Source organism: Pantherophis guttatus, chromosome 3, assembly GCF_059756535.1.
Source record: "Pantherophis guttatus breed Tessera chromosome 3, ASM5975653v1, whole genome shotgun sequence".
Taxonomy (NCBI): domain Eukaryota; kingdom Metazoa; phylum Chordata; class Lepidosauria; order Squamata; family Colubridae; genus Pantherophis; species Pantherophis guttatus.
The window spans coordinates 50,185,162-50,207,811 of record NC_142065.1 but is presented as its reverse complement, the minus strand read 5'-3'; the positions used below and the strand labels follow the sequence as shown (position 1 = coordinate 50,207,811).

General features: G+C 36.5%; 1 protein-coding gene across 5 annotated transcripts in view; it reads right to left on the bottom strand.

Annotated features, from left to right (window-relative positions):
* ILRUN (inflammation and lipid regulator with UBA-like and NBR1-like domains) overlaps nt 1-22,650 on the bottom strand; it is a 49,774-nt gene that overhangs the window by 6,186 nt on the left and 20,938 nt on the right. Inside the window, exons 2-5 of one of the 5 annotated variants that reach the window (XM_034414620.2) lie at nt 18,771-18,925; nt 14,015-14,212; nt 10,816-11,144; nt 8,196-8,553 (exon numbers count right to left, since the gene is read on the bottom strand). In XM_034414620.2, coding sequence (XP_034270511.1) covers nt 8,521-8,553; nt 10,816-11,144; nt 14,015-14,212; nt 18,771-18,925 — 715 coding nt within the window. In that variant the 3' untranslated portion in view covers nt 8,196-8,520. Of the gene's footprint in view, nt 1-8,195; nt 8,554-10,634; nt 11,145-14,014; nt 14,213-18,770; nt 18,926-22,650 lie in introns of those variants that run through there. The other 4 variants (XM_087891052.1, XM_034414619.2, XM_087891051.1 and 1 more) reach the window with 4 other exon arrangements.

Sequence of the window (22,650 nt, the reverse complement as noted above, 5' to 3'; positions counted from 1 at the left end):
CATGAAAGCTGGCTGGGTGACCTGGAGCAGTTATTCTCTATTGCCCAGGTTTGGGCAACAAGCTAGTTGGTCAGTTTCTGTCACAACTGATGGATAAGATCAACTTCATTTTGGTGGAGATGCTTCAATTTTTTAAATTAGTTTATCAAAATACTAATAGAGAAATACAAATAAAAAAAGCAAATAATGGGAAAATAGAGGAGGGGAAGGAAGAGGAAAATCAATTTTCATTTGATCTGGGGGGGGGGGAACCCTGCATTTGCAGAAAAACAGTAGGAGGAAAAAAACTAAACAAAAGACTTTCTTAAAGAGAATCCAACTACACTGATAACAAATGACATAAATGCTATTTTAAAAAACATTATTCCCTGATTTTTGTGTGGCCTACAACTCACAATGCAAAAGCATTTTCATATTTAAAATCTGATTTATAATTATCCCAGTAGTTTTCTTACTGACTCACTTTAAATATGATCTTTTGTATAATCCTGTACAGCTATTTTGTTATGTTGGCTGAGAAATCAGGACTGCTGTCCAAACCAATTCAGCCTTTTTGTCAGACAACTTCACATGCCAAATGTGTACATTACATTTTATTTAATAAAATAGTCATTAGTTTTGATATTATTATTCAAGTAAAAGAAAACTAGTTTTTTCCTTTAACTGCAAAAATTACCTTAAACACTAAAGATGAGCACAAGAATAAAAGAATTCTGAAGTAATCTCCATTTCACATAAGATTTACAAATCACAAAGGGTGGCCTATGTTGTTCTCCAAGTTCATTCAAGGAAATAGTTAACATTTCTTGTTCAGAATCTTCAACAGAAACTAGTTCTTACCTCACATCAATCACTGGTGATACTATTAATTGAGAGATAACATTTTGGATTCTCTTATCCCACCTAGCTTCCTTTTAAATGTAGTTACCACACCAAGACTTAGAAAACATTGGAGAACTATGTTGACTCTATTTCGCTTTTGTTTGTCATACAGTTTGAATAAATAAAAGATTAGTTTATTTTTTTTAAAAAAAACATTAGCTTTTGACGCCTGGCTGCAAAATAAAACAAAAATATCCTAACTTACAGTGATGGTAACGTCAGATAATACCACTCAATCACCTTCTTTTTATCATCATTTCCTGGGCTGTTCCTGGTCATTGCTTCTCTAAACTACCTTGGGCTTTCTTCTAAATCACTTATGTAAACTGAACACAAATGAACAGAGCATTTTGTACTGTATTTTGTTCAACGCTCACTATATAAATATAATGCAATAACTCAAATCTCTTCCCTGTAATTCATCGGTTCATTTTGCTTGAATTCTTCTATATGTTTCTTTTTTAAAAAAAAGATACTGCACTTCTAGCTTGTAATTCTTCAGAACACAGAAAGAAGAGGAAAAGAAAATACTATTTTCTTATATATTTCTTCTGCATGTATTACTATCATAGAAGTATTTATCTTTATCATAAATATAAATAACCTAGTAGTTGCCTCCAGAAGAACTTTCTTGGTTTTAACATTTTCTATTAACATTCAGTTTTCCTGCAAACCATACTGAAATGGCATGAAACGCATTTCTTGTTATATGAATAGATTTCATTCTTTAAATTTAACACTTGCTTTGCTAAACAAGCTTTTTTTAAACCACAAACTTAAGAAGACAAAATTCTTGCTGAAAAATTGTGGGTTGGACAAGGAAAACAATTAATTACATAATACTAAGCTATTTTAGCTTAAGTGTCTCCCTGGGAAAAACACAAGAATATTCTTAGTGCATAGCATAACTTTGGGGCAATGCTAAACAATACATACATACATATAATATATTATAATTGTTTCAATGATGTATATATGTGCTACTTGTACAGGAATAAAATCAATGTGGGCTTTCAAAATATATAGTACATAAATTAATGGAAATCTGTTCTATTCCAAAATGAATAAAGCCCACCAATTCAGTCTGGAGCCTGCTGTTGCTCAAGCTAATGAACTAAATTATATGCCTAAGATTGTCTGACATATCAGCCAGATAGTTGATTTAAAAAAATCATAACTATGATATGTTCCATAAAAATATACACAAGAACGCTCTCCCAATCATGAACAGACATATTTTAAAATCCCATTATCAAAACAGACACACACTTACCAATTGCTTTAAGGAATAATTAGAAAAAGTCTTAAAACTTTGTGGTATTTTGTGACTAGCAAATGCCCCTTCTCAATTCCTTACTGGCACTAGGCCAGTCACTGTCTCAGTGTAAGTACCTCAGAGGGTTGTTATAAAGGTAAAATTGGAAAGTCTTAAAGTCCTAGAGGACATTTGTTATCACAAATATGATAAAATAAAAATATACTTGGAAAGCATAGTTATGTTACGTGATAGTAATCATTGAAAATAATTAGCATGTAAAATGACCAATTGCAAACTGCTTTATGTATAAATTTAAATACATGAAACAAAGTGCAAGCCATTACTACATTGGAAAAATTTGATTTTCAGATGTTCTGTAGTCTTTGTATTTGCATCTTTTTCATATTTCTCAACTTTTACTTCCTCAGAAACAATGAGACTGGATAGAAATGGAGTACCCACCAGGAGTGTTGATGTATTACTCCCTCTCTCAGCGACACAAGTATTAAAAGCAATGGGCTACTCTGTATAACCTAATATAGTTGACCATCCCTATTCCCTGCCCCACACAATTATGTTTTTTGTAATTGGCTTCATTTGCTTGGCATGATACTTTAAATATATATTTATAAACAGAATGAACATTTTCCATAAAATAAGAGATGGCTTATTTAGAAGGAACCTGAATTCTAATAATTTCTGTTTTCATTTTTGGGAAGTGTGCATTCAGAAATTTAGCATTAGCTAAATATATAAGTCCTCGACTTATGAAAGTAGGAGCCTGTCCATTACGGTTGGTGATGGTTGTTAAGTAAGAGTTTCTCACCTAATGACCCCCACAACCTCTGCTCACCCTGATGCAGCTGTAAAACAAATGTGTGGGTCGTTAAGTGGAGCACAAGGTGCCTTGGGGTGGGGGAGGCTCTGGGAGACCTCCCGCACTCCCGAGACACCCTGTGCTCCTATCCCCACAGTCCTTGGGCCTGCTTTCCCCCTACAAGGTCTCCACAAGTCTTTCCCCCTCCACACTGCAGATCCTTGCAAGCCTTCCTACACTGGCTACCCACAAGCCTTCCACTGCCTCACCAGGGACCTGCAGGGCTTGGGTCTCCTCCCCATCCTGTCACCTGTTGCACATTTATTTTTTTGAAGATTCCACAGCTCTGGAGCTTTCTGCCACACTATGCAGTGTGTGTTATGGAAGCAAAAGACCTTATTCATCCCTGATCCATGTGGCAGCCTCCCAGAAGTGGATGTCATTTCAGTGCAACTACAAGGAATTGTGGGCATGCTGAAAATGACAGCTACTTCTGAGAGATAGCCACACAGCCCAGGGATGACTGGCATGCACTCCTTCCCCAACATGAGGTCTGGACATCATCAAAAGGTAAGTGTTTGATGGGTGATGGGGGAAGGAAGCAGGCCCAAGGCCTGTGGGGACCTGGCAGGATGGATTGGAGAGAGAAAGGGGAGGGTACTGCAGCATCCCTGTAACTTGTCATAAGAGTGAGTAACTGAGGCTTGAAATAGGGATTGTAAGTACCATAGCTTCTGGGGGGTGGCATCTTTGAATGGTCACCAAGTGACCAGTTTTTAAGCAAGGACTATCTGTAACAGGGTCCTTTAAAGAAAAGAAAATGACAAGGCAAACCAGATCCTACAAACATGGGGAAAGCCTAGTGTTTTGTGTATATGGTTTTTTTTAAAAAAAGAGAATTGCTAGTGCCTCTACTCCTGCACAAGTAGGCTCATCCTTAAACCCAACTGTTTCACAAAAATGGTTTACCAGCCCTGTACCACAAAGATGTTATTATTTTACTATATATAAGAGAGAGGGGGGGAGGGAAGGAGAGGGAGAGAGGGAGGGAGAGACACAGAGAGAGGGAGAGAGAGAGAGAGAGTATGTATGTTAAGATCTTCCATATAGGAAAACATTTCATATGATGCTCAAAATCAATGCAATGTGAATTTAATGTTCTTTGAATAAACACATCTTTGTTATCCAAGAATTTAATTAACTGAAAAGACTGTAACTGAAATAATTGGCTTAATTATACAACTGACTGAATTTATAATTTATGAGCAGACTAGTAGACTTAAAAAAAACCTGATATTATTGCTGAGAAAAAATTTGCAAACTAATAAAGCATCTGTATTTAATTTTTAAATAATACTATTTCTATTATCACATGTTAATATTAAAAGGCTGGTTTTTTCCTCAAACACTTGAACACAGAGTACATATGATTCGGTGAATTAGAACTGAGTTGTCAGTTCATCATATATAAATGAGAAACAGTTTGGTTTTGTATTTAAGGCACCTAGCTAGAAACTGGGAGACCATTAGTTCTTAGGCATAAAGCCAGCTGGATAACTTTGGCCAATTCACTCTCTTTTAGCCTTAGGAAGAAGGAAACCACAAACCACTTCTAAAAATCTTGCAAAGAAAACTGCAGGGACTAGTCCAGGCAGTCCCGGGGAATAAAGGCTGATTTGAAGGCTCACATGCATGTAAGAACAAAAGTGCAAATTTGCTCACAGCAGGTAGCAGCACCTAAGTGTCCTTGTCCAACTGTGAAAAATGTAAGCAGGGTGGTTCTCGGTTAGTATTTTGGTAGATCACAAGAAAATCCCAGGGCTATAGGCAAGACCAGAAAGTTGAAAAGCATTCCAGAAGGAAATGCCAAGCTACTTCTATACTATGCTTAAGAAAACTAGGTGGATATGTCTGAAGAGTCACCAGGAATTGAGATTGATTCAGGGGACACTTTATACATTATACATGCAAATAATTTTTGCCCCTATCACCTACACTTTGTTTTCAGTTATGTTTGCAAAGAAAGTTACCTATTCTTTACCAAGATATAAATATATTATTAGAAATGCAAACATTGGTATTAACATTTATAAAAATTTTTTATCTTTTTTGATTATTAAAATTATATTCAGCATAATATCCACTAAACTGATAGGTATACTCATAATAGTCTATCCTCCAGCAATTTGTATGATTAAAAGAAATCAGAGCTTCTATTTGCCACATTTTGGTCAAAATGCAAATTTATTCTAGGATTTACTTTTTAAAATACTTTCAATGAAATTTGATTTTTTTTTTTACATATTCTATGTTTCTTAATCTAAATCAATCATATAGAAGATCCCATCATGTGGAATTTGCTTTAGTGCTTAGTTTGTGTATTGGTGGACTTTTTCTTCCAGTATTCTGAGACAATTGATTAGAACAATTATTGTTAAGTATTTCATTCATTCATTTATTGCTTGATTTCCTCATACACCATACTAAATGCTTACAGCAACCAATTTTCAACTATATACACTCATGCTATGCATTCCATAATTCAACTCATTCATTTTAGAAGTATTTTCACTAAAATAATGAAAAATAAACTGTCTTTCTCACATTTGTATATTTCTCAGTGACATGATATAAACAGCAAGAATCTGGCCTGTACAGTCCCTGGCTGATATAAGGCCATGCTATACTTCCTACATTTTGTTTACAGAAAATGTATAGAAGATTACAATCAGAATTCTGCCAAACATTTTTGAGGCAACAAATAATTTACCTACAATTTTGGCACACTTCCCTTCAACAGGGGGTAGCAATATCAGCATTTTCCAATAATTAAGCTCCAATGCTATCTTCTCTCTCTCTCTCTCTCTCTCTCTCTCTCTCTCTCTCTCTCTCTCACACACACACACACACACACACACACACACATATATATGCGAAAAACACTCGTGCAGAATCACGGAATCTCCAGAACCGTAAAGCCTACAAACTTGAAATTTGGCACGCATATTCCTCTTGGCTTCTAGGTGCTCGCTAAGAAAGGATTTTTTGAAATGACCATCAGATCATTAGTATTTCTTATATTATTATTAACACACTCTGATGCTTATTAGTTAGACGTTCTACTCCCCCTCCCAACTTGAAAATAACTCTGGAGAGAACAGGATAGCATATGAGAGGCTTCTGTGGGGCAAGGCTGAGGGAGAGAAGGGAATAGCATAGGGGAGGCTTCTGTGGGGCAAGGCTGAGGGAGAGAAGGGGATAGGATAGGATAGGATAGGATAGGATAGGATAGGATAGGATAGGATAGGATAGGGTTTTGTGGGGCAAGGCTGAGGGAAAGAAAGGGATACGATAAGGGAGGCTTCTGTGGGGCAAGCCTGTGGAAGAGAAGGGGATAGAAGACGTTTCTGTGGGGCAAGCCTGAGGGAGAGAAGGGGAGAGGAAGGCCGATCGTAGCTACTCATTAATTTTCAAGCTGTGTCGATTTATCAAGCCCAATCACATAGTTTCGTAGCGGAGCACGGGTATTCAGCTAGTATTAAATAAATCAGTGTCTTCACAATCAATCTATCCCACTACTGAACATTTTCCCAGTTACATCATCTATACCTGCAACCTTATCATTTTGAACCGTGGCTATTTATGATTTCATTTTCATCATTTTTTCTAGAGCACTAAAGCTTATTGCATTTATTTCATTTTGACACTTTATTTTCAGATAGATCTCTAAAATACATTTTTCAGGATTCTCTCACCTGTTTCATCTCAAATTATTCTTATCACTTTCATTTTTACTTCCATTCAGTCTGCTGAAGAATTTGTTTAGCCCACTTCAAAAGCCCTCTTCGAAAGCTCTCTTACTTGCATCAAAATTATTCTGTATTATTCTGCCTCTCAATCATTTTTGTCTTGACATATTATATCTTTATCTCACCTTCATTTTTTTGTAATATTTATTTTCTGTTGGATTTTGCTTACCATTACAGTCTGTTTACCCAAGGAATCTCTGTCATATTTTCCATTAACATAAACTCCACATAGTTCTGTGGCAATATGAACCATAATTCTTTTAACTCTGTTCCAATCTGTTGACATGCTCCCTTTCATTACATAAACTTTTTATTCATTCTGCCGGTAAATTAATCTAGCTTTTAATACTTTTCATATGGCAGTATTCCTATTTTCACTTTTATTTTTTTTTCATTTTTATGTCATGTCATTTTTTTTCCAAAAGCCACTCTTGACACTATTATGAAATGGTCTATCCAACACTAAAAATGTTTTCTCTTCCTTGTTATTAGTCATTCAACCTTTTATTACAATTAAATGCTTTTAAATGTATATTTATCTATTTGTCATTATTGGTCATAACCAGTGGTGGGTTTCACTTACCTTTGCTATTGGTTCGCTCGTGCACACTCGCTTCACTCTCACACACATCACTTCTGCGCATGCGCAGAAGCTTCTGCGCATGCGCAGAGCATATTTGATGACATATGGGTGGGTGGGAGGAGCCTCCCGCTGCTACTACCAGTTCGCCCGAACAGGGGTGAACTGGTAGCAACCCATCACTGGTCATAACCACCAATCATCCTTGGACCATAAGAAAGGCTGAGCACCAAAGAATTGAGGCCTTTGAACTATGGTGCTGGAGAAGACTCCTGCGAGTCCCTTGGACTGCAAAGGCGATCAAACCGGTCAGTCCTAGACGAGATGAATCCTGACTGCTCTTTAGAAGGCCAGATCCTGAAGATGAAACTCAAACTCAAACTTTGGCCACCTATTGAGAAGGAAGGACTCATTGGAGAAGAGCCTAATGCTGGGAAAGACTGAGGGTAAAAGAAGAATGGGACGACAGAGAATGAGGTGGCTGGATGGAGTCAACTGAAGCAGTCGGCATGAGTTTAAATGGACTCCAGAGGATGGCAGAGGTCAGGAAGGCCTGGAGGAACGTTGTCAATGGAGTCGTGATGAGTTGGACACGACTTTGCAACTAACAACAGCAACAACCAATCATCCTTCTCATTCATTGTTAGGTATGAATGGAACACACACTTTCTGTGCTGTCTCATCTTGTTCCCACTCATCCAGTTATGACATGTAACAAATGAATACTAGATTATTTTAATTCAGACTGCTATACAATTCTTCCCAAAATTTATCTGTTTTTCTGTTATTGCCATTCATTGAAACCAAACTAGATTCTGACTTTCATACATACAACGTAGATGACACATATTTTCTGATATACATTTTATTCATAATTCATAGTTAATGTTTTATCTTCACTTCCTTGTATATATTCATCAATTCCTCTGCCCATAAGCAGACTACCTTCATTCAGATGTATTACTTTTGTCTCCTTTCTCTTAATTTACAGCCATTCTTTATTAATTCATGTTCTTTTAAAATTCATGCTGGCATTTTATTTCTCTTACAAATTGTAGTCTTCTATATGATGTGGTATTACCTCTTCGTCCCATGATATTTCTGCTGTGCATCATAACTTAGTCAATCAAGGCCTTCACATAATGCTTTACAGTTAATATAGAGAATATACAAACTAGGATACCAGCTTTAGTTGTGTCAGTATCTCCTGCAAACAGGGAGAATAATATCAGAAAATTCTGGAAAATTTGGGGCAAATCTTGTATATAATCACATGCATGATCCTGCTATGTTCTATGCAAATTAGGATCTCTAATCAAAAGAATAACCTTGTACACTAGCTTACTGTTGACTTCACCCCAAAACTAGCATATATCAAGTATACTGACACATGCTCAGGATACAGTAACAGAACTCAATGAGCCTTTGAAGTGTTTTAACTCACATTAAATGACTCAAATTAACTATTTAATTTGAAGTACAAGTAGTCCTCGTCTTACAATAGTTCATTTAGTGACCTTTCAAAGTTACAATGGCACTGAAAAAGTGACTTATGACCATTTTTCACACTTACGACTGTTGCAGCATCCCCATGGTCATGTGATAAATTCAGATGCTTGGCAATTGGTTCATATTTATGATGGTTGCAGTGTCCCAGAGTCATGTATCACCTTTAAGACCTTCTGATAAGCAAAGTAAAAGGGGAAACCACATTCACCTAACAACCTTATTACTAACTTAACAACTACAGTGATTCACTTAACAACTGTGGCAAAAAAGGCCGCAAAATGGGGCAAAGCTCATTTAACATATGTCTCAATTAACAACAGAAATTTTGGACTCAATTGTGATCATAAGACAAGGACTACCTGTATTTTTAGCTTTAAGAATCTGGAATATACTACAATAGTTGCGTCTGCACTCTAAAATATACAATTTACATCCTTGAACTCACTATTCACTTATTTATCGATATATTTAACTGAATTATTTTCACCTTGAAGCAAATATAATCTAGGATCACCTCCAAATGTTCTCAACCCACTCTGTTTACACATCCCAGTAAACTAATTCTACCACCCAGAGCTCCATCTTAGAGGTAGATTTGGGAACATATAAGACCCAAAGGCAAAATTAAGAAAATTAAGATGGTAGATAGCCAGACGCCAGAGTTTGAAAATCTGTAAGTCATTTGACAAAAAAGAAAATTAAAATAAATCACAAATAATTGCATGACATTTTATTTAACCCTGAATGAAGCAACTTTTTCTTTAAAAGTAAATTCAACTGTTCCCAAGTTTCTTAGGAAGTTTTCAGTGAAATTTATATTTTCCTCACACCAAATCTGTCTGACACTAAGGCCTAAAATGAAGTTTTTGCCTCTCCTCTTCTTCATTCTTTGATACACTGATTCAATGCACAATGTTGTTGTTCTTGTCATAATTCCAAGGTACACTTTCCCCATTATGTGACCACTGCAATATATCTTCCTTTCCTCTTTCTTAAGCAAGCCAACCATTTTTGCTCATCCTATTTTCAAATTTAATCCAACAGACATTTATCCCCCTGCCAAAAATAACATAAAAGGCATACTGAATAGGCTTAGACTTAAGCCCATTTCTGCCACAGACGAGTCACATTGGGGAGAGAGGGGGTGGGGAGGTGTCAAGGCCTTCATTCCTCTAGGCATCAGATGTTAATTGGTGAGGTAGGTGGAGCTGAACCAAAAAAAAAAAACCCTAACACCCTACACATCCTCCCTTCCTTTCATCACTCTGTCATCAAGATCTTTTCTGACATAGCTTCTTCTCTTTTAATATTGCAAGCTATCAATGAGTATGAAATAAACAAAATACTGTATGTAGCACTAAGACTGTAAATGATCCAAGTTTTGATTCATTTTAAACACAAGCTGTATACAGTATATTAGACTATGACAGATTCAGTACATGCAAGTTGACTATATTATACTGGGCTGAACAATTAATTCTATAATTTTCTATATGGCAATATAGTTAGGGGTGTGTGTGTTACAGTTAGCAATATTTTAAAAACATTTAAAATAACAAATTAAAGTTCAATAAAAATGAAAGATAATGTTCTGTCATAAAAGTATTAAGCATCTGTTTATCACTTATTTTCGAAATCTAATTGCATAACTTTGCTTTAATTATTTCACAGATCTCTAATTTTAAGCATAGTCTTTAAAAAATTAGTTTTCTTGTTTTTGCACTATCAAATCCAGCATGCAGTATCCATTTTTTATAAGTTTAAAGCATTTTAGCACAATCATGTTTAAACCTGTTTTTTAATTCAAAAGACCTTGCAATATAAACAGTAGGATTCAGTACAACGGTACACCATTACAACCGGATGTAACAAGGAGAAGCTACCGTCTGAAGGAAGGACTGACATAATACAGGGCATTGACTCATTGCCTTCCCATCTCTTGTATCCCCAGGGCACCTACCTTACTGTATGTCACTACTGATAAGTTGTTTGAGTGACTGCTGGGGGAGAGATTTACAGAGTTTTGTGACAGTTCAGTCTGATCTTGTTCAATTTGGTCAGGAGCAGGCCCCCACGTGTTTTTGCTGATTGTGTCTAGCTCGGAACCCCCAGGGTCTTTTAAGTTGTTTTCATCTGGTTGCCTGTTCTTCTGTGGAGAGGCGAACGGGTTAAAGTTTCCTTCTACCTTACGATGTGGTTGCGTGTTGAACTCTGTTTCAAAAGATGATAGCTGCTGCGTTACTCCTAAAAGTCCTCCAACTTCCACACTAAGGATCACCCAGATGATGTCTACGAAAAAAGATCTTGGATAAGTACATGTTATAGCTTATGTATCACTTTACCTCATTGTTTTTCAAGTTAGCATGCTGCTTATGAACTAAGCATATACAATAAAAAGAGCAAATACAATCTCCCTGACTAAAACCAATTAAGACTCAATTTCCCACATACAAAAGATACATTTAAAAAAAAAAAAAAACATTCTGAGACTTGAAAGTTATATACTGACACCTGCTGGTAAGTGTAATATTTACTCAAGTACCTTCCTAATATGATACACATATTGTAAAATTGATTAATAATGCTGTTCTCATATTTCATTTGGAACAGCAAAATCTGGAAGCAAATATTAATTTTATATCAATAAGTAATACAAATAAAATAAGAAGTCAGTTTTATGAATCATGCCTGCAAAAGAACACAATGTGAAGTGTTCTTATTCAGTAATTTTCGAAATATATTCATTTCCTTCTACATGAGTTTTCCATATTTTTCCTTCAAAGGTCAGCCTGCACTATGTGCATTAAAAATCTTCCAAAGAAAGGTCAATTTAATAAAAATGCTAATTTTTAGTAACAGTAAACAAAATTGCATGCTGTCGCATTATTAATCTAAATATAGTTTTGCAAAAAAAAAAATCATTCTTTATTACTCTGACAGCCAGTTTGATGGACTGGTTAAGGCATCAGGCTAAAAATAGGGAGACTGTGAGTTCTAGTCCCATGTTAGGCATAAAGCCAAATCTTGGGCTAGTCATTTTCTCTCAGCCTTAGGAAAGAGGCAATGGCAAACCAAAGTTTCTGAAAAACCTTCTCAAGAAAATTCATATCTAGGCAGTCTCCAAGAATCAGAAACAATTGAACAGAAAAAAATTAGTCTAAAAGATTATGTCTATGGAGATTCTCAGTCATCCGGGTCATGGTTGTCCCAAAGGTACTTTTTCAAGAGGCAACTGGATTTTCTGGGTTTTTCTTTGAAGACCTTAAGAGAATTTAGGAGAACAAACCCATCAGGACTAGATTCAGCAGTCCATCTGCATTTAAAAGACAAAGGCCACTCTTTTGAAGACAGAAAAGTCCACATTTTGGATAGAGAGGACCACTGGTTTGAAAGAGGGGTCAATCAAAGAGACCATCTATGTCAAAACTGAACAGCCCTCTCTCAACAGAGGGGGAAGGATACGACATCATCCATCTCCAGACAACAACACAGTCCTTTCAACAGTTCCAAGAAGGCTCCACACCCATTTGCACCACTCAGGTGACCCTGATGACACAGATAAATCTCCAGGTGATCATTAACTTGCTAAAAGAATGCAAGGAGTATAAATCCTTCCATTCCCCATCATCCATTCAGATCTGAAGAAGCTTCTTGGATGAGAAGCAAAATGGGTTGCTTTCTTCAAAGAAAAACCAGAAAGTCCAGTTGTCTCTTGATAAAGGACCTTTGGGTCTAAAAGATGATGAAATATTAAGAGAGATGGATCACATCCCTCTTACTGAGCCGTTCAACATCCACAAAAAGTTAATTAAGACTCCAAAGCAGATCTGAATATGGTCAAGAAACTAAACATACTTTTAAAAAAATTTCTTTCCTTATAATTTCAAATACTCTATTGGGAGCATTCATATTACCACAGGATAAGCAATTATTACAAAGTTATCTAGGACTCAACAAATACTAAAATGATTGTTCTGCAAATTTATATGTACATAAAGGGAACTAATATATTGTAATAGTTAAAATGTACTGCAACTAGGGAAAGTCGAGTCCACTTTTAGCAAAGGAAGTGGTAGGTTTGGGTCAAGTATGCACTCTCAGGTCATCCTATCTCACAGTTTGGTATGGGAGAAAATAAAAGCAAAAAATAGGAAGACGAGGGGTATGTAAAATGGGCAGGATATAAATCAAATAACGAAGACCGGGTGTTAAAATATGTTAATTTTAGAGATTATACCAAATAATTATTCAATAGATTTTTAAAGGAAACAATGACTTAATAAGAAATAAAGTTTTCTCCAAAACAACAGCATTTTTATAGAAGTGTTTTTATATTGTATAATAATATTGTATAAGATATATTGTATAATATATTGTATAAGAAGTGTTTTTATATTGTATAATAAATTATACAATATAATTTATTGTAAAAATTATATACTTTTCCTGTTCTTGGAAAAGCAGTTGCCAAAAAAGAAACAGTGGCTTATCTTTGAAGTAGCTATGGCAATCTTTTAAAGAAAACAGCATTATAAGCAGAGCAATTTTTGGTGTCACTTTTGCAACAAAACAAAGCAGTGTAGAATGTAATTCTGTAAACAGTTACTCTTAAATTGTTGCCCCTTCAAACTGCTTTCTTCATTCATTTTAATAGATTCTATTTATCAAATGTATATGGCCACCTATCTTATACAAGGTGACACTGGGCCGTGTACAATAAACAATTAAAACGTATTATAAAACCATCTGAGCTCTGTTCCTGTACCTTCTGCACATGAAGGGGAGCTGCTTGCCCTTCTTCAGGAGGCAGTTCTTTCTTGCCATTCACTTAATATCCCATGCAGTTACTGAATGACCACAACTGGAAGAGGTGAGATTGCAGTCGTTGAGCAAAGTCAGTATGTGGGTGTTTTCTTAATGATTGCTTCACTCAATATCTCAATTGTGGTTATAAGTCTATTTGTATTTTCATAGTAAAAGTAGACCATTTTAGTAGGACACAATATTTTAAAAAAAGGATGTTAACTGACATGTCAATCTCTTACTGAGCATGACTGTAGCTAATAGGAAAGATTAGTTTGACATGAATCAGAAATCTTAGCAGCACTAATACTTCTTCAAACTCTAATAAAAATCATAAATGAGAAAGTAATACTTACCTCCATAATAAAGTCCTGTAGCAGTGCACATCCGCCACTGTCCTTGATACATTCCTGCAGTACTGGGACTGCACATCTGAACGCTGACATCTGTAATCTCCTGGGGTTCCAACGATTGGACCATGACCATGTTCACATGGCCAAACTGATCTCCCCCAACATACTTGAGACAAACTCCTGGTGGCCATGCTTCTGTCCCTATGTTTAGCAAATGTAGCATTAAGCCATTTGTCATTCATTATAATCATGAAAGAAAATTATAAGCGTAAGCATCTGATTATACATTTCCTGTTGCATGTGCATCATTTCATTATATAATCAAGGAAAGATTAATAACTGCCAGATAAAAGACAGATCATTTTGCACAGTTCCATTGTTCAGGATGGAAATGTACCTCTGTCTGACACAAGACTGATCCCCATTCTTATTATAAACTGAATAAAAACATACCAATATATTGAAAAGGAAATACTGCTGATACAAGAAACAAGACTTCTTTGACATGAAAAGTGTGTAACTAAAACTAATTAATCAATTAATTTACTATGCTTAATGTAATGGCCAGGTGGGCAAAACCTTGGGTCAACCGTCTTGTTATTCAATATCATTTTTAAGGGACAAGTTCACAAATAAAGAATACAGCAGTAGAATCCACTGAATTTACAATCATATCCATCTGACCCCATCATTTTAAAAATAAATATTTCTTAAACTAAATTTAGTAATAGTTTGATAAAGCTGTAAAAATATCCGTAATACAGGTAAAGATCTGTTTCAATAACATATGCAATACCAATGGTCTTCAACTTATTGATAATACAAAATAAATGAGGTAGATTTAAAATACAAAAAAGATAGATACAGTATAGGAATCCTATATCAAGATATTAACTTTCTTCGATTAGTGGAAAAATACACCTTCAAATAACTTATTTTGGCAAATATAATTTAGGCACAAAAATAAGACTAATTCTGAGTTATAAAAATTTCTGGGAAATTTCAAGTATGCATATTACCGTATTTTCCGGCGTATAAGACGACTTTTTAACAAATGAAAATCTTCTCAAAAGTCGGGGGTCGTCTTATACCCCGGGTGTCGTTCTCCTGTAACCAGGCAGACCAGCCCGAAAGGCTCTGACGAGCCTTAAATGGCTCTGGCGATCCAAGCTCTGACGATCTGCTAATCAGGCAACATAGCTGGGATCGCCAGAGCCATGGAGAAGGAAAAAAACTTTTCTCCTTTCACATGGCTCTGGATCCAAGCTCTGACGATCTGCTAATCAGGCAACTCAGCTGGGATCGCCAGAGCCATGGAGAAGAAAAAAAGTTTTCCCCCTCCAGCTTGCTTACCTTAGCTGCTTACCTTGCTTCGCTTGCCTGAATCCATTCCATCAGCAAGCAACTCCCTGCCTGCAATCAAGCAGGCAGGGAGTTGTGGACTTCAACTCCCAGAATTCCTCAGCCAGCAAAACAAAGCTGGCTGAGGAATTCTGGGAGTTAAAGTCTACAAGTCTTAAAGTTGCCAAGGTTGGAGACCCCTGTTCTATTGGGTAAGTTTTTTCCCCTTTGGGATCTTTAAAAAAATAGTTAATTGGGGTTTTTTTTAGTTGTTCTTTTTTAGACCTAGCCATTTAAAGTTTAGGAAGTTTTAAATTTAGCTTTCATATAAAAATAAAAATAAAATAAAATAATATTTGTGCAGCTTTCTGAGATTTAGTGTGTTTTTGTAGTGTTTCACTCTAACTACACAAACACACAAAATCTCATAAAGCTGTATGTGGAATTTTGTGTGTGTAAAGTGTGAAAGTTGGTTTTTTGGGCTTTTTGTGGCTGTGTGAGGTTCCTGCTTGTTGCAGGGGCCATTTTGGGTCTAGCACAGCTGCTTTTACATTGTGGGTGAGCCAGTTGATGTTTTTTTATTTTTATTTGGTGTGCGTTGGAAGAGGGGTAGTCTTATACGGCGAGTATAGCCCAAACCCTATATTTTAACAGAAAATTCGGGGGTCGTCTTATACGCCCAGTTGTCTTATACGCCAGAAAATACGGTACATAAAATCCTGCAAAATGAGTTATCCATCTATTACTAGCATGAAGTGTATGTGCTTCGATCTGTACATGATCGAAGGGGGGCTTTTTATCAGGTTCGCCTGATTTCCCAGTTGCGTCCCTTTCTGGATCGGGACGCCTTGCGCAGTCACTCACGCCCTTGTCATTTCCCGTCTGGACTATTGTAATGCTCTCTACATGGGGCTCCCCTTGAGTAGCACCCGGAGGCTCCAACTGGTCCAGAATGTGGCTGCGCGAGTGATAATGGGGGCGACTCATCGCTCCCGTGTAACACCCCTCTTGCACGAGCTGCACTGGCTCCCGGTGGTCTTCCGGGTGCGCTTCAAGGTGTTGGTTACCACCTTTAAAGTGCTCCATGTCTTAGGACCTGGTTACTTACAGGACCGCATTCTGCCACCGTTTTCCTCCCACCGACTGACACGCTCCCACAGAGAGGGCCTCCTCAGGGTGCCGTCGGCCAAACAATGTCAACTGGCGACCCCCAGGGGGAGAGCCTTCTCTGTGGGGGCTCCTGCCCTATGGAATAAATTGCCCCCGGACATACGAAGGATCCCCAACCTCCGCGCCTTCCGTCGTGCTCTGAAGACCCTATTATTTCGCAAGCCGGTCTGACGAGATAAATGATTTTAAATTGGGGTTTAAAATGGTTTTAATTGGAAGTTTTAATTTTGGCCAAAGATTGAATTGTTTTAATATGTTTTTTACATTTTGTCTTGTATGTTGTTTTATCATGGCTGTTCACCAGCCTGAGTCCTTTGGGAGAAGAGCGGTATACAAATATAATAAAACTAAACTAAAACTAAACTAACAGTTTGGAGTTATGACGGCCTCAGATAGGTAAGCATTTCTGGTTTTTGCAAAATGTGGCACCTTCTCTCCCCCCCCTCCACATCACATGACTGCATTTTGGACACTTGGCAACTAGTCATATTTACAACTGGTTGCAGCATCCCATGGTCACATGACCCCAATTTGCAATTATTATTTTTTTGCTAACTTCAAGTGGGTTTTGCTCATTTCCAGAAAAACTACCTATTTGGGAGAAGGATTCACATTTATGACCATGTGATTCATTAAACACTCATGATAAAAATAATTATAAAATCAAGTCCAGTCATGAGGATGCCTCAACTTATGTTTGTCCCTTTAGAACAGCTATTATAAAGTTAACATTGTATATCATTTAAGGATAACAACATACTTTATTTAAAGTTGGATATATTTTGTAATACAATTGTCTTCTATAACATTCATGTACATAATAAGCTCATAGATACATAGATTCAGCAGTTCAAGTTATATCCTGTCACTGCAATATCTGTCAGCACAGTTATTTCTCTTGCATCAGTTCTAATTTTTCTCAGATAATCATATCCCTAAAGGGTAGTACATCTCATCTCATTTAATCTCTTCCTAAGGTTTCATCATAATGTTAACTCCGGGGATTTTTATAAATGTTGTGTAGGCTATTCCAGTTTAGTATTTTAAAAGCTGTTTGTGACTTTTTTCAGAGTTTTCTCCATTATAAAGTAAAAAAAAACAAAAAAAAAACAGCCGGAAAATACAATCCGAAAGTATTAACTATACCTTACTTAATTTAAGAAGGGAAAAAATTCTGAACCAAATATTTTTGTAATTGAAAAAATATAAATATCAAGGGAATGAAAGGCTCAAAGTAGACATTAACATCAGAATGTGTGACTATTCAACATAATGACATGTTTGGATTCATTCTCTATAGTTTCCTACTGAATTACAAAATCATGACTCCTTTCAATATAGATAACAAAGAAAAACCAAGCTTCAGGAAGTCAAAATAACAGTGAGGAAGCAACATTTATCATATTGGAAGGGTTCCTCAGATTGGAAGCAGTCAGTCTAAGCTATCTGAGGATAGTAAAATGAATTCTCCATTCAATACTACATTTACCCTAATGGAAGATCATTATAAAATATACATTTAAGACTATTAGGAAAAATGGTAAGAAAAAACATATAATCTTCTATATCCATCCTCCACACATACAAACTCAAGGATGAAAGCAATTTTAAAGATCCTCAACATAGGCATTATTAGAAACCATACTAATGTCTTATTTCATGACATCACTATGCCAATTATGTAACTTACATAATATAATAATTGATGTCACTTACTCCTCCACAGGAACCTATGCCTTCCCTATGTAAACATGGTGAATGTTAAATTTATGTATACATTTAAGTGAGCATTTTTAAGTGTTCTTTGAAGTTTGTGTGCCATTTGAATGTGAGTTCTAGTACCATGTTAGGCAAAAAACCAACTGATTGATCTTGGGCCAGTTATTCTCTCTCAGCCCTAGAAAGGAAGCAATGGCAAGCCACTTCCAAAATCTTGCCAAGAAAACCACAGGAACATAACATAGTACAGCATAACACAGCACAGGACAACACAACATAACAACATAAATAAATCTGCAAGTATAGGATGAAACCTTCCTCCAACTTCAACAGGAATTATTTAGCCAACCCCTTCCCCCAGCCTTTCTTTTAAGAAAAGATGGCACTAACCAAAGACCTTAGGCACAGGTACAAGTGTCCAGAAGTATTGATTAGTTCTTGTAGCAAGCAAAACATTATATTTCTAGAAAAAAAAAATATAAGAAACCTAGATCAACACAAACATAGAGAAGAGACCTTCAGAAATCACCTGTGTTTTGTATCCTCCACGTTTTTGTAAACTGTGTATCGGGAGGGATGGATTCTCCTTCTCCTATAGTCACATCTTCTACAAAGGACATGGAGGGCACATTGATGTTTGGACTTTCAAAATCATAGTATGCTCCAATGGCTGCCTGTAGATTCCTATAAAAACAAAAGAAGATTTTTAGTCACAGAATGGTAAATTGGGTAAATACCCAATTTAAATTGTAGAATTGCTACTTGTTTAATTATGAAATCAACACCCATTTGCAAGTTGTTTTCTATAGCTATTCTTTGTGCTCTTCTATATCTGCTATATAAAATATCTACAATTTTGCAGATACTGAGGCTAAATAACATGAATGTCAAATGCAGGCTAACCAGCATCATGCTGTTCTAGTCCTTATATATGTACACATAAATAGAAATCTATGAAAAAAATATGTTATTCTCCTACAGCATGATAGAATTGTGCTTGGATGCAAAATTGACTGATAAGGCATTTTATAAATTAAACCTAGATTTTAAATCTAAGTTAAAAGGGGGTAGTTGTGTCTTTTGTTTAGATTCAAATATTATTATAAAACAAATTACAGATGGCAAAATATACAAAGGCAATTGTGATTTGTGAGTTTACGAATCATTCAGAAAAACATTGAAAACAAATCATTCTAGATAAAGACTTGCTTTAAATGTCTGAAGAAAACTTATCTGGTATCTCTCAATTCCTATATTTGCCAGCAATCAAGGAACATTCAAAGAGAGTCTGTGCTCTTGATTAAGATATAGGCTGTATAGAGTGGCAAGCTGGTATTTGGAATAATTTTGTAAGGCTTCTTCTACATGCAGTTTGTATTTCTTAAAATACTTATTTTGAATAAAAGCAGGTGAAATGCCATATTTAGAACTACTCTTCAAATTCCATGTTATCATATTATTTACTAATATGATGCCTGAGCATGCTTTATTATTAATAATGCTTATATACATCATGCTGAATTCCATGTATAATTGTAACATATTTTATTAAAATATATGACTAAATTACATTGTTGCATTTTTAGGAACTTGAAGCATAAGTTGTAACATAAAACAAATTGTTCTTGTTGATTCTCTGCAACTGAAGTCACTAGAACCAAAGTGTCTGGTATTTAAATAGGAATAACATGGGGCTGCCCTTGAGGACCACTCGGAGGCTTCAGCTGCAAAATGCAGCCGCGCGGGTTGTGATGGGAGAATCCCGATACTCCCATGTTACACCCCTCCTGCGCGGTTTGCATTGGCTACCGGTTGCCCTCCGGGTGAGATTCAAGGTGCTGGTGATGACCTATAAAGCCCAACATGGCTTAGGACCAGGATATTTGGCGGATCACTTACAGCCAGCAACGATATCCCATCGCCCGGTTCGCGCCCATAGAGAGGGCCTACTCAGGGTGCCGTCGACTAGACAGTGGCAGTTGGCGGCCCCAGGGGTAGAGCCTTCTCGGTCGGTGCGCCCACCCTCTGGAATCAACTCCACTTGGAGCTCCGATTAGCTCCTGACCTTCGCACCTTCCGCCAGGAATTAAAAACTTGGCTTTTCAAATCCCTTGACCTGGACTGATGATGGGGTTTTAATTGGTTTTAAGGGTTAATTTTAATTTTTTTTAGATTTTAGTCTTTATTTTATATTGTGGCTTGTGTTTTATTGTTGTGAGCCGCCCTGAGTCCATTGTGAGATAGGGCGGCATATAATCCGAATAAAATAAATAAATAAAATAAATAAATAACATTATTATTAATATATAGACTTCAAAAAGATTTTCATAGATAAATAACCAGAAATATCCCTTATTTTTCCTGTTATGCCATCTATATATGTAGCCATATTATTTTTAATATTCACGAAGGCTAATATTTTAAACTACTACCGTACTTTAGCAATAAGGCAACTGAATACTTATTAAATGTTTTAAATGTTGTGCAATAAAAATATTGATAATATTTATATCAGCAATAATAAATTCCCAAGGTATGAAATGGCTAAAATCTTACTGATATGGAATGCCACACTCTAGAGGAATTAATTTAATATTCTTTAGAACATTCTTTCCTGGGGATAAATCCCTAATGTGCATTATGTGCAATATATTTATTAAGTTCATTTTAAGATCAAAGGAATAAATTTAATGTTCTTTAACAGGACCTTATATGGCTGACAACATAATAATCAAGCTCGTTATTCTGAAATTCACATAAATAATTGTCAATGTCACAGTCATTAACAGACCTGTCCACCATGAATTTATCCAATCATCTTTTAAAGCCATCAAATTGTAGTAATCACCATGTCTTGTATTATGAATTCTATGAATTAATTACATGCTGTATGAAGAAATGCTTTCTTTTTCTGTTCTAAGTCTCTTTCCAATCAAATTCCACTTATATTCTCTTATCCTAATGTTTTGTGAGGGAAAATTGTCTCTCTATTCAGTTTCATATTCATGCCATACACAATTTTATACATTTATGTATCTATTTCTTTGCCTTTTTCCAAACTAGAATTCTAAATATTCTACTTTTTTCTCATAAGAAATGTGTTTGAGTTCCTTGGTTGTTATAACTGCAGTCTTCTGCATTTTTTCCAGGTCTGTTATGTTCCTTTTGGGGTCTTGATGGGGAAGAATAGGATGTAAACTAAACCTTACCAAGACTGAATATTTATGGGTTTTGTGTGCAGTCTGATTGGAAATTTCAGGCCCCCGATTCTCCCTTGGGCAGAGCCCCACCGCTGTGGGTGTAAAGGTGGCCTTCGGAGCAGGGGTGAAATACTACTGGTTTGCTTCAGTTCAGACGAACCGGTAGTGATAAAAACTACCGTTTCAGGCGAACAGGTAGTAAAAAAACAGCTATGATCTGACGATCACCTGTGCCGCATGATTTAGCTTTGCTAGAAAGCAGGATTTCCTGCTTTCTAGTGAAGCTAAACTGCTCCCCACAGCTGATCCTCCCCTCACTGTTCTACTTACCTTCCCAAGCCTCCTTTTGGTATGTACTGCGCATGCGTGCGCTCAGCATGCACCAAAAGGCGGCTTGGGAATGTAAGTAGAACGTGAGGGGGGGATCAGCTGTGGCGCACAGTTTAGCTTCGCTAAAAAGCAGGAAATCCTGCTTTCTAGCAAAGCTAAACCGTGCGGCGCAGGTGATCGTCAGATCGTAGCTAATTACCAGTTCGCCTGAACCGGTAGTTTTTCAAATGCGCAGTGTGTGTTTTGTGCATACTGCACATGCGCACACACCGCATGTTTGGTGTGTACTGTGCATGTGAACACACAGCACGCTTAGTGTGTATAAGTGGCAAGCATACCGGTTCAGATTTCATCACTGCTCCAGTTGGTCTAAAATGCAGTAATATAGGTAGTTATGAGTGATGGTGCCACTATTCCATGAGCCGCACTGGCTCCCAGTAGGCTTCTGGGTGTGATTAAAGAAGTACTGGTTACCACTTTTATTGCTCTACACAGCAAAGGACTGGGTTTCTTGAGGGACTGCTTTCTCCCAAAAACATCTACCCACTTCACACATTCCCATCAAGAGATACTCCAGATTCCTTCTTGTCATCTTACAGGACCTAAAAAGCATACTTTTTCTGTGGTTGCCCTGTTCTCTGGAATTATTCTTCCCCTACCCCAGGCCTCAACTCTAATCCCTTAGAAAACCTGTTAAGAGCTGTTTCCCCAGATATTAGTGACCAGTTGTCTGGGGTCCTCTTTTATTGTTTTATTATAGTGCTTAGTTGCCATTTTTATACTTTGTATTATAGACTGTAGATCTATAGATTGTAGATTATATATGTTTTAATGTTATGTGGCTGATGGGTTTTGGGAGGGGTTATTGTTTATTTTATT